Source organism: Oryctolagus cuniculus, chromosome 5 (genome assembly GCF_964237555.1).
Source record: "Oryctolagus cuniculus chromosome 5, mOryCun1.1, whole genome shotgun sequence".
NCBI lineage: Eukaryota > Metazoa > Chordata > Mammalia > Lagomorpha > Leporidae > Oryctolagus > Oryctolagus cuniculus.
In genome coordinates, this window is record NC_091436.1 from 48,850,235 (window position 1) to 48,862,522 (window position 12,288).

The 12,288-nt window shown below is 38.7% G+C and overlaps 1 protein-coding gene across 7 annotated transcripts in view; it reads left to right on the forward strand.

Annotated features, from left to right (window-relative positions):
* Nucleotides 1–12,288, forward strand: part of TBC1D32 (TBC1 domain family member 32) — a 250,914-nt gene that overhangs the window by 14,832 nt on the left and 223,794 nt on the right. For 6 of the 7 annotated variants that reach the window (XM_070073655.1, XM_070073654.1, XM_070073652.1 and 3 more), the window contains one exon: nucleotides 6,655–6,816. In XM_070073655.1, the coding sequence (XP_069929756.1) occupies nucleotides 6,655–6,816 (162 nt within the window). Of the gene's footprint in view, nucleotides 1–6,654; nucleotides 6,817–10,129; nucleotides 10,240–12,288 lie in introns of all 7 variants that reach the window. The other variant, XM_070073656.1, reaches the window with a different exon arrangement.

Below are 12,288 nucleotides of genomic sequence, written 5' to 3' on the forward strand. Positions count from 1 at the left end.
TGAATGGTAGCGTGACAGAGACAGATCTTCCATATGCTGGTTAATTGTCCAAATGGCTGCAACAGCCGATGTTAAGCCAGGTGGACTCCAGGAGCCTGGAATTCAGTGAGGTCTCCCATGTGCATGGCAGGTACTTGGGCCATTATCTGCTGCCTTCCCGGGTACATCATCAGGGAGCAGTGGAGCAGCTAGAACTCCAACTGGTGTTCTGGTAGGGGATGCTGGCATTTCAAGTGGCTTAACCTGCTGGACCAAAACTTTAGGCTCTCTCGTGCTTTTCTTTTTTCTTTTTTTGGACAGGCAGAGTGGACAGTGAGAGAGAGAGACAGAGAGAAAGGTCTTCCTTTTGCCGTTGGTTCACCCTCCAATGGCCGCCGCGGCAGGCGCGCTGCGGCTGGTGCACCGTGATGATCCAATGGCAGAAGCCAGGTGCTTCTCCTGGTCTTCCATGGGGTGCAGGGTCCAAGCACTTGGGCCATCCTCCACTGCACTCCTTGGCCACAGCAGAGAGCTGGCCTGGAAGAGGGGCAACTGGGACAGAATCCGGCGCCCCAACCGGGACTAGAACCCGGTGTGCTGGCGCCGCAAGATGGAGGATTAGCCTAGTGAGCCGCGGCGCCAGCTTCTCCTGCTTTTCCTAATAGATACTTATTCCCTTAAAGTGTAGAATGTAATAGGTAAGTGTTGAGTATAAATATTAAACATTTTAAAGTAAATTCAACACATAACAATTTTTTAAGTAAATTATACTTTTAAATTAGTATGCCATTTTTTTCCCTCTGTAAATGAAAGAGATTTGAGTAAAATGCAGATTGGTAAAAATACGATTATTTTTTAAAAAGAGTTCGTTTGTTTCCTTTTTTACTGTCAATTTACTACTACAAAATATCTTACTAATTAAACAATTCAAGACTTTTACATGTTTGAAAAAACATGCTGCTGTGGGAATAGCATGAACTTCAGAGTAAGGTGGAAGAATCAGTAGTTTGTGAATTTGAAAAAGCTGTGTAAGTTTTTGAATCTGTGTCATCATCTATTTTATCTTTATGTGGTGAATAAATAATGTTAATAAATTGTGCTTAGCACAGTCAGATATGGTAATCTCCCTTTTTATATGCAAATCAGTATGACTGGTGGTTAAGAATATTGAAAGTGGCCTCGTTTTTTTTTTGTGGAGATGCCTTGATAAAGAGGTTTGATTGGTTAAACACTTAAAATTCTTGGCCAGGGAAGCTGTATGTCACCATGAGGGATAATAAGAGGCCAATAATTTATTTTAAATTCAGTAAATATTTATTGAAGTGTTATGTGCATGACGTGTAAGTTTAGGTGTAAAATATTTCTAACTCTGAATAAAATAATGAAATCAATGATTTTTGAGGACCAATATGACTATGGTGTTCAGAATGAATATGAGAGGGAAGAGAGTTAAAGTGAAATGATGAACAAGAAGGCTGCTACAGTAATCTCTTCATAAGCTGATGTGGCTCTGCACTGACTGACTGAAACAGAAGGGGAAAAGTGTTGAAACTAAGGAATTTCTGGAAAATGTGAACAAGTGTTGGTTACTGAGTGGGTGTGGGGTGCAGAAGATGGAGATGTTAAAGTCATTCTATGGTGTCAAGCTCAGGAGTCCTGAAGAATATTTTTGCCACACAGGGAATGCATAGATGGAAAGAGGAGAATTCTGTTTTGTACTACCCTTTCCTCTATTCATTCTTTCTTTCTTTCTTTCTTTCTTTCTTTCTTTCTTTCTTTCTTTCTTTCTTTCTTTCTTTCTTTCTTTCTTTCTTTCTTTCTTTCTTTCTTTCTTCCTATCTTATAGAGTGGAATATGGAAAGAATAAGATGGTATAGGTGTGTGTGTGTAGGGGAGAGGGTAATTGTAGTATACTTTTATCTAAAATTCATTAATAGGCACTAAAAGACTAAGAAACTAATTACTAAAATGCAAATTTTGAAAGGATAAGCAAGTTGAAACTGACAGTCACTGTTAAAGGAAATTAAGAGGTAAGTCGTTCCTTAGAGCTATATTAGCTATATTTCTTTTCTTTTTTTTATGATTTATTTGAAAGTCAGAGTTACATAGAGAGAAGGAGAGGTAGAGGTAGAGGTAGAGGTAGAGAGAGAAAGAGAGAGAGAGAGACAAAGAGAGAGAAATCGATCTTCAATCCACTGGTTCACTTCCCAGTTGGCTGCAACGGCCGGAGCTGAGCTGATCTGAAGCCAGGAGTCAGGAGCTTCTTCTGGGTCTTCCGCATGGGTGCAGGGACCCAAGTACTTAGGCCATCTTCCACTGTTTTCCCAGGTCATAGTAGAGAGCTGGATCAGAAGTGGAGCATCCGGGACTCGAACCAGCACTCATATGGGATGCCAGCACTACAGGTGGCGGCTTTACCCGCTGTGCCACAGTGCCGGCCCCAAGCTATATTTAAATTCTGTAATATTTGTAAAGTGTTTAATGCATCAAGGTATTGCAGATGATAAACACATGGATTTGTCCTGTTCATGTATATAAAGAAAATGAAGATCTGCATTTGAGGGTGGCCAGGAGATAAAAACAAGATAAATTAGATGCTAAGACTACATACAAGATGTAATTTTTTGAGTGCTAATAGAAAGGGACAAAGAATACGAAGTTTTCGGGAATTAGAACTTATTAGAAAGGTAGCATTTTATGTTGTAGAAAATCATCCTTATACAGGAGGAGTGGTGATAGAACTCTCCAAATGGGTGAAACAGTACTATCAGAGGTATTGTAAATAAGATTCATGGGCAGTGTTTGGTAAATGTGGAGGTAGCAACAGGACATAAATCTGTCAGGATAAATTGGAATGTCAGAAGACTTTACATACTAAAGGCAGAATATGTCTTCAATTTAATAATAATGATATAATAGCTACCACTTACTGATTGTAAAATTTATGCTAGGTCCTATTTTAGGTGCAGTGCATATATTATCAAGAATGTTTTAATAATTCCCAAGATAGATGCTTTCTCCCTTTTAGAAATGGAAAAATATCAAATATCAAATAGATAATTGGGGGAGTTGAAATTAAAAACAAGAACTATGTGATTCCTAAAATCATGACAGTACTTGCTTATTCTAAGTCACTGGGATTGATACTTTGTCTTTTTATAGAAAAAATCAGTTAATATAGAGGGTTATAAAATTATCCTACATATGATTAAAGTTTTTAATACAGGAGCTGGCACTGTGGCGTAGTGGGTTAATTCACTGCCTGAGGTGCTGGCATGCCGTATGGTACTGGTTCGAGTCTCAGCTGCCTCACTTCCAATCCAGCTCCCTGCTAATGTACCTGGGAAGCAGTGATACATGATCCAAGTGCTTGAGTCCCTGTACTCATGTGGGATACTCAGAAGAGGCTTCTGGCTTCAGCCTGGCCCAGCCCCAGCTGTTTTGGCCATTTGGGGAGTGAACCAGTGGTTGGAAGGCCTCTCTCTGTATCTCTCTCCCTTTCCCCTTCCCCCTGTGACTCTATCTTTCAAATAAATCAATCTTTTAAAAAAGGTTTTTAATATAATGGAACTAAATGTACATTTGTTTACCAGTATTTTGAGTAGAGTAGGAATTTGCAGTTTGGCATTCCAAGAATCTTAAGATAGTTTTAAAGGTGTGTGAACGTAGAATTTGTCTACTCAGTGGTTCAAATTATGGTCCTAAGACCAGCAGCATTTGCGTCAGTGTCACCTGAAAATGAGTAGATTTTTGGGCCCTATCCTAGACCTACTGAATTAGAAGCTCTGAGAGTGAGGCCCTATCATCTTCTTTTTAATACTATTTTTAGATGATTCTGTTCCACATTATAGTTTGAAAAGCACTGATTTATGTGTCACCTAAGAAGTCTTTTGCAGTTGTCAAGCTAAGGGTTATAAAGATGTGAACATTAATCTAATGGCAGTGAGGAGAAAAAGAAACGGTGTGGAGGAGGAATTTTCAGAGGAGCTTGCTAGCTAATATGAGATATAATAGAATATTGTAGTTAAGTTTTGTTAAGTTGTTTGAGACTTCATACACAGGTCTCGTTGAATAATGTCCCTTTAATAGAAATAGGTAAATCAAGAGAGAAAGTGGTGTGAGTGGATTAGTAGTATGATGGATTTGGTTATTTTGGCTTTGATATGGTGAAAGAATATAAAGTAGCCTTATCCAGCAGGTAGCTTATATACAAGTCTGGCATTCTGGAGAGAGGGTTGGGCTGAAGAAAGAATTAAATGAGTCACCTATTGGTATTAAATTGGAAGTTGAAGCTCCATAAAGGAAAAGACATTTGCTCAATTCCTTATTTTTAATTTGATAGTTTACCTTTACAAATTTATATTTGTTGTCCAAATAATGGGATGAAATAAATATGATGATTGCCAAGTTACAGATGAGAAGGTTGAAACTTGCCAGGGTCACCCAGCCAGTAAATGGTACAGATGGAGGTGACACTCAGGCCTTTGTGACCTGAGCCTGTACTTTGCTCTAATACCACATAGCTTCACATCAGATACTCTGTTTGACTTTAGAGGCCTGCAATGTCTATGGCAGGCTGGCCAGTTACAGTACTGAGACAGCCTGGGAATTCCAGGAAGTAGTGATCTGTTCAGAGGTAAAGAGGTGGAGAGCAGGAAATCCCAATCAAAAGAAGTTAAATGGAAGATGAAGGTGAAATCCATTGACTACGTGGCTGAGGTGGCTGTTCTTTAGAGGAAATGCAATCATGTAATAAACATGGAACTGAAGAGTATGTGTGAATTCCATGATGAATCATAGAAGTAAATGACTTAGGATCTCCTTGATCTTATGCATTGTGTATGTGGAGGCTCTTATACAGTGAATATTCAAATAAGAAGTCATGGAAATAGTGACATTTACAAAAGTGGCCCTTTTTCAGTTATCTGTGATTTGAGAGGTCACAGAAGCTTTAACCTTTCTAAATCATGTTATAAATTAAAATTACTGCCTTTTATGTTCAGTAAATATATTTCATAAATGTTTGCTTTGTGGAACTTTTGCCATATCATATTTGCAATGCTGTCTGAGTTTGCAAACTAATTTTTTTAAAGATTTATTTATTTATTTGAAAAGCAGTTACAGAGAGTCAGAGGCAGAGGCAGAGAGAGAGAATGAGAGAGTGAGAGAGAAAGAGAAAGTCTTCCATCCGCTGGTTTACTTCCCAAGTGGCTGCTACAGTAGGAGCTGCGCTGATCCGAAGCCAGGAGCCAGGGGCTTCCTCCAGGTCTCCCACGCAGGTGCAGGGGTCCAAGGACTTGGGCCATCTTCTACTGCTTTCTCAGGCTATAGCAGAGGGCTGGGTTAGAAGATAAGCAGCCAGGACTATAATCAACACTCATATGGGATGCCAGGGCTTCATGCAGTGGCTTTATCTGCTATGCTACTGCAAACTAATTTTATTAGTGTCAAGCTAATTGTATGAAGAAAAGTTTCTAATATGTTCAGTTATCTGGGATACTTCTCTCTGTAAACATAGTCAGAAAACTGTTTAGAAAGAATTGAACTCAATTACTATTTTTTTAAATATTTATTTTATTTATTGGAAAGACAGAATTACAGGGAGAGGCTGAGACAGAGAGAGGTCTTCCATCCACTGGTTCACTCCCCAGATGGCCGCAATGGCCGCAGCTGTGCCAATCCGAAGCCAGGAGCTAGGAGTTTCTTCTGGGTCTCCCACGTGGGTGCAGGGGCCCATGGACTTGCGCCATCCTCCACTGCTTTCCCAGGCCACAGCAGAGAGCTGGATGGGAAGAGGAGCAGCCGGGACTAGATCCAGTGCCCATATGGGATGCCAGTGCTTCAGGCCAGGACTTTAACCTGCTGCGCCACAGCGCTGGCCCCAACTATTTTTAATATTTACACAAAATCTCTTCTGATCGTGGATGCTTAACCTTTTTCTATTTATTGTTTCATAGCTATTATATTATAGCATCAACTTGAAAAGTTAGTAAAATCTCTAACAACTGCTTTTCCAAGTCATTCATGTGTTAAAGATAGGAACATATAAAAGAAACGTGAGAGGGGCTGTCGCTCTGGTATAGCAGATAGAGCTGCTCCCCGCAGTGCTTGCATCCCATATGGGTGTCTATTGGAGTTCTGGCTGCTCTACTTCCAATCCAGCTCTCTGCTATGTCCTGGGGAAGCAGTAGAAGATAGCCCAAGTCCTTGAGTCCCTGCACCCATGTGGGAGACCCAAAAGAAGCTCCGGGCTCCTGGATTTGGATTGGCTCAGCTCCACCCATCTGGGGAGTGAACCAGAGGATGGAAGATCTCTCTCTCTGCTTCTGCCTATCTGTAACTCTGCCTTTTCCGATAAATAATAAATCTTAAAAAAAAAAAAAAAAAAAGAAATGTGAGAGACTCCTAATTAAGTTTAGGCTGCTTCTGAAATTTACTTTTCCTCCTTATTGTAATCTTTAAATGATGCTTATTGCCAAGTGTCTAAGAAAGAAACAAAGCGAAACAAAATTCTAGATTAGCTTGACGATCAGATGAATGACCAATTTAATTGTTATTTAAGGTAAGAAATATTAGAATGTTATGGATATTTCTATGCTAACATTTTTTTTCTGGATATGGTTAACAAGTGAGTTCATTAATATTTTCTGCATGTATTTAAAAACTTTTTTGCAGCTATGAATTTGTGAAATACCTTAGACAGCGCATATGCAACACTCTGGGGTCCATGATTGAAGAAGAAATGGAAAAATGCATATCTGATCAGAATCAGGATGATGAATCTGGCTATGACACAGTAGTACAGCACGTTACTAAGAGAACTCAGGAATCTAAAGAGTGAGTATACCTCCAGTAGTACTTTAAAATAATTTTTGTCTCAGCAGGGCTTCTTGTCAACACCCCCAACCTGTAACCTCCTTAATCTGTTTCTGTCATAGTAGCCTAAGTGATTCTTTAAAACACTGAAGATCACGGCATGGTTCTACTCAAAACTCTCTCTCCATTGGCTTCCTGTCTTGCTCAGATTAAAATCCAGAGTTCTTTCCTACCATGAGTCTCCTGTTCCTTTCCCTACCTCTGTTCTTATCAGACTCCCCCTCATGCTCCTCCAGTCACACCGGTCTTGCTCTTTCTCAATCAGACCAAGTAAGGCTCTCCCTTGGAGTTGCAGTCATGTTGCCTCTGTTACTTTAAGTGCCTTTTTCCTAAACATTTGCCCGAGTTACTCCTTCACATTTTGGGTCTTAGATCAATGTGTTCTAATTAAAAAGTCTTTCCCTGACTTCTGTGTCTGAAATAGTAGATTTTCCCTGTTACTTTCTCTTTCTCTTACTTTGCTTTATTTTTCTTCTTACCTATTTTGTCACTGATTAATAATGGGTTATATATGTGCTTGCTTATTTTGGGTGTTTCAAAGAAAAAAAAAAGAAAGTAAACCCTTACACAGATAAATAATTTTATCTTTATTTTTTTTGTTGGTGCTGGATCATAAGACCTAAAAAATGTCTTGTACATCTTTACATGTTTAAAAGGTGTTTGTTGAATGAATTATGAAAGTATCTGTTGCCAAAATAATCAGCGTTATTGATGTTTGAAGTAATTCTGGCTTTCATAACATTATTTTCTCTCTTTTTGTTCCTTCTTAATAGTTATATGCTCATATACATTTAATAACTACCATGTGTTAGGTGTTAGATTTTGGGATTATAAAGGTGAATAAGATGCCTTTAACCCTTCAGCAGTCTATGGTATAATGAGGACTGTAACATGAGGCTGAAAAAGAAATGTGAAATAGTTTCAGGAAGTACGATAAATGCTATGATACAAGTCTAGAGGAAGAATATATTAGACTATCCATTGAGCAGTTGTAACAAAGAGATACCAAAATGCAGAGGATCAGAAAGGCAACCTTTTTCTCTGTTACATATTTTGTTCACAAGTACATACATGCAAGGTGGGTAGGTGAGTTTGCTCAATAAATATATCCAGGAACCCAGGTTCATTTTATTTTGTTGTTCCATGATATCCTACGACAGGGACTGGCCTTTAAATTGCCATATAAAATTTTGGGCTTTGCAGACCTGTTGTAATATGGAAATGGCTATAGACAATATATAAATGAAAAAATGTGCATGTGGTGTAAATTTTATTTACAAAAACAGGTGCTAGGACACTGTGGGTCCATAGGACATATTTTGCCAACCCCTGGCCTAGGAGATTGTTATTATCTGCCTGGTTGAAGCAGCCACCCTAACTGTAGAGCTAAATGTCATCCAGGCCAAGGGAGGAAAGAGACAAGGGCAAGATTCTTCACTGACTTCCTTTCCTTTGGCTGAAACCAGATCATGTGCCCACATGTATCAGAGATGGAAGCCAGGAAATTTGGTACCAGGGTGACGACCACGTGCCACAGCAAAAACTTTGGGAAGGTTTCTAATACCTGGAAGGGGGACAGATGCATACTAGGGACAGTTAACAAACACGCCCACAAGGGCCATTCAAGCTAGTCTGACGGTAATCACGGAACACTAAATGATAAGTTAGTCACTTATGATTCAGTTTTTAATAAACTAATCTTTTTTGAAAGCTTTTATTTAATAAATGCAAATTTCATAGGTACAGCTTTTGGAATATAGTGGTTCTTCCCCTACTACCTGCCGTTCCACCTCCACTCCCATCCCACCTCCTACTCCCACTCCCATCTCATTATTCATTAAGATTCATTTTTAATTATATTTATATACAGAAGATCAACTCTATACTAAGTAAATATTCAACAGAATAAACTAATCTTAACTCCACAAAACTTTGAGCTGTTTGTTCTAGAAGATACCTTTGAAATCATTTGTTCTGTTAGTTGAATGAAGTGACTTGTCCAGAATAGTACACATGATTGATACTGAAAGCCAGTGTGAAGCCCGTTTGTCTTAGCTTCCCTTTGAGGACACTTTTCAATATATGTTGACTCTAAGAATTCTTATGTTATTCTTTTTATAGTTATTTGTATTCTAGACTCCCCGATAATTCACTGGTAATTCCTAAGGGCAAGGATGGTGTGGTATATACAAGTCTGACTTTAAACTCGTTGCATTGTTTTCCGTATATATTGTTAATGACTTGTCTGGTTTTCTGGCTTGACAGATTGGGGAATACTAGAGTTTTTGCTTGATTTATTACTTCAGAAACTTCATCTTGATTTTTTTTTAAGATTTATTTATTTATTTGAAAGACAGAGTTAGAGAGAGAGAAGGAGAGGCAGAGAGAGAGAGAGAGAGAGAGAGAGAGAGATCTTCTGTCAGCTGATTCACTCCCCAAGTGACTGCAATGACCAGGGCTGTGCCAGGCCGCAGCCAGGAGCCAGAAGCCAGGAGCTTCTTCTGGGTCTCCTACTTGAATGCAGGGGCCCAAGCACTGGGGCCATCCTCCACTGCTTTCTCAGGCACATTGGCAGGGAGCTGATCAGAAGTGGAACAGCCAGGACTTGAACTGGCACCCCCATGGGATGTTGGTGCTGCAGACTGTGGCTTTTTTTTTTTTTCCTGATAAATTTTTTGTTTTCTTTTTTTTTTTTTTAACTTTTACTTAATGAATATAAATTTCCAAAGTACAGCTTATGGATTACAATGGCCCCCCCCCATAACTTCCCTCCCACCCGCAACCCTCCCCTTTCTCTCTCCCTCCCCCCTTCCATTCACATCAAGCTTCATTTTCAATTCTCTTTATATACAGAAGATCAGTTTAGTATATATTAAATAAAGATTTCAACAGTTTGCACCCACATAGAAACACAAAGTGAAAAATACTGTTTGAGTACTAGTTATAGCATTAGATCACAATGTACAGCACATTAAAGACAGAGATCCTACATGAGGAGTAAGTGCACAGGGACTCCTGTTGTTGACTTAACAAATTGATACTCTTGTTTATGGCATCAGTAATCACCCTAGGCTCTTGTCATGAGTTTCCAAGGCTATGGAAGCCTTTTGAGTTCACCGACTCTGATCATATTTAGACAAGGCCATGGTCAAAGTGGAAGTTCTCTCCTCCCTTCAGAGAAAGGTACCTCCTTCTTTGATGACCTGTTCTTTCCACTGGGATCTCACTTGTGGAGATCTTTCATTTACGTTTTTTTTTTTTTTTTTTTTGCCAGAGTGTTTTGGCTTTCCATTACAGGCTGTGGCTTTAACCCACTTTGCCACAGCACTGGCCCCAGAAATATGTATTTTAACTAAAAATATCGCAAAATTGAAAATAAGCAAGGTGAGTAGAAGCCCAGTGGATACTATAGAGTCAACTTGTTCTCTTGAGCAGTGGGACAGCTTGGCAAAATGCTAAAATCTCACTCAAAATATACGAATACAGAGCACTAACTGAGACGAAAGGAGATGTGATGTTCTCTTCTCATATTTAATGTCAGCTAGTTGGGTCTCCCTCCTTTCAGTTCTTTTAGCTGTTAGCATAGCTGTAGTCTTTCCCACTCGACACCCTCATGCATGGAAGGTGATGGAACAGAAGATTTTAGGGCTTTCGAGGGCAGAACTGCAAATAGCAGTTTTCTGTTTTCTCCCCAGTTGTGTTCTAGTCTTTAGGTGTTTCAGATTCTTAGGGTAAGTAGCATTACTCATATTTTCTAATGCTAACAATTAATTTTGAAGCTAGATGGACATTTTTTAAAATTTAATAATTTTTTCTATTCACAGTGAAATATTTTAAATTTAGATTCTCTAAATTTATTTTTGGTGATGATTTGGACATAGGACGTTGACTTGAGTGTGTGTGATATCTCTAGGTGCTTTTGGAATTTAGTTTTTCTGTCTTCTAAGCTATCATGTTTGCTTCCCTCTGGAATTTGCTGAAATTTGAAACAGATGTTGAAGCTTGGAATATAGTTTGTCTTCCTAATATCAGAGACATTTGGATATATACCTGGGCTTGTATTACCCACTGTATTTTAAAACATAGAATTTGATTTATTTTTAAATAGTTAAACTTTTTTTTATTATTGTTTTGGTTAGGAGCTCTTCTCTTTTGCAATAACTATTTGTGTTGTTTAAGTAAATTGTTACTACTTGAGCAAGTGATAACAAACAGCTATTAATAAATTTATCAAATTCAGATCACTAATATATGTCAGCTAAAACCCATTTTTGGAGAAAACAAAAAATAGAGTCATCTTCCTCTTTGGGTAATAATCTGTGTCTAGCAATCCTATAATCTGTATCTAGCAGTACTATAAAACTTCTAAAAGCAATACTAAAATTCTTTATCAGATAATGAAACTATTTTAATGGTAATAAACAAAGTTTTTTATGGTAGTATTAAGAAATTTTATCGTTGAGTAAGCTATTTAATTTTCCTGTGTTTTAGTTCATCCATGTGTAATAGCAATTACCTCACAAAGATATTAAATGACTTGTTGAATATTTTCTGCTTCATGAACCATGATGAAAGATTCTAAATTGTATGTAGTATTGTTTTCTTTCAATTTTTTTGTTGATTCTTCAGAAATTACTTGGAGCTAATGTGGCTTCAGTATTTCTACTAATAGTATATTTATGGTAATAATTGTAAACTGTTTTCTTGTGTAAACATTGTGATATTTATTTTTCAAATTAATGTTTGCACTTGGAAGTAACTCATTTGTGGGATCTATCATACTTTACTCTTATAATGAGTGGAAGTACTGTACAAATTTTCATTGTTAATTGATATGGTTTTTGTGTATTAACTTTTAAGGTTTTTTCTTTCCAGTCTCTTGGACTTTTTGGAGCACAGGGAATTTACTCGAGGTCTGTATTCTGTCCTATATCTATCTTTCCATGGTTCTTTCAGACCTGACATCACTGCTCTTGAGTTCTATTTCTTTTAAGTCTTTTTTATTCTAAAGATTTATTTATTGGGGGCCCAGCACTGTGGCGCAGTGGGTTAACGCCCTGGCCTGAAGCGCCGCCATCCCATATGGGAGCTGGTTCTAGTCCCAGCTGCTCTTCTTCCCATATAGCTCTCTGCTGTGGCCTAGGATAGCAGTGGAGGATGGCCCAAGTCCTTGGGCCCCTGCACCTATGTGAGAGACCCGGAGGAAGCTCCTGGCTCCTGGCTTCAGATTGGCAAAGCTCTGGCCATTGAGGCCAACTGGGGAGTGAACCAGCAGATGGAAGACCTCTCTCTCTCTCTCCCTCCCTCCCTCCCTCTGCCTCTCCTTTCTCTGTGTAGCTCTGACTTTCATATAAATAAATAGCACTGTGGTGTAGTGGGTTAAGGTGCCGCCAGCAACACTAGCAACCCATATGGGAACCCATTCGAGTCCCC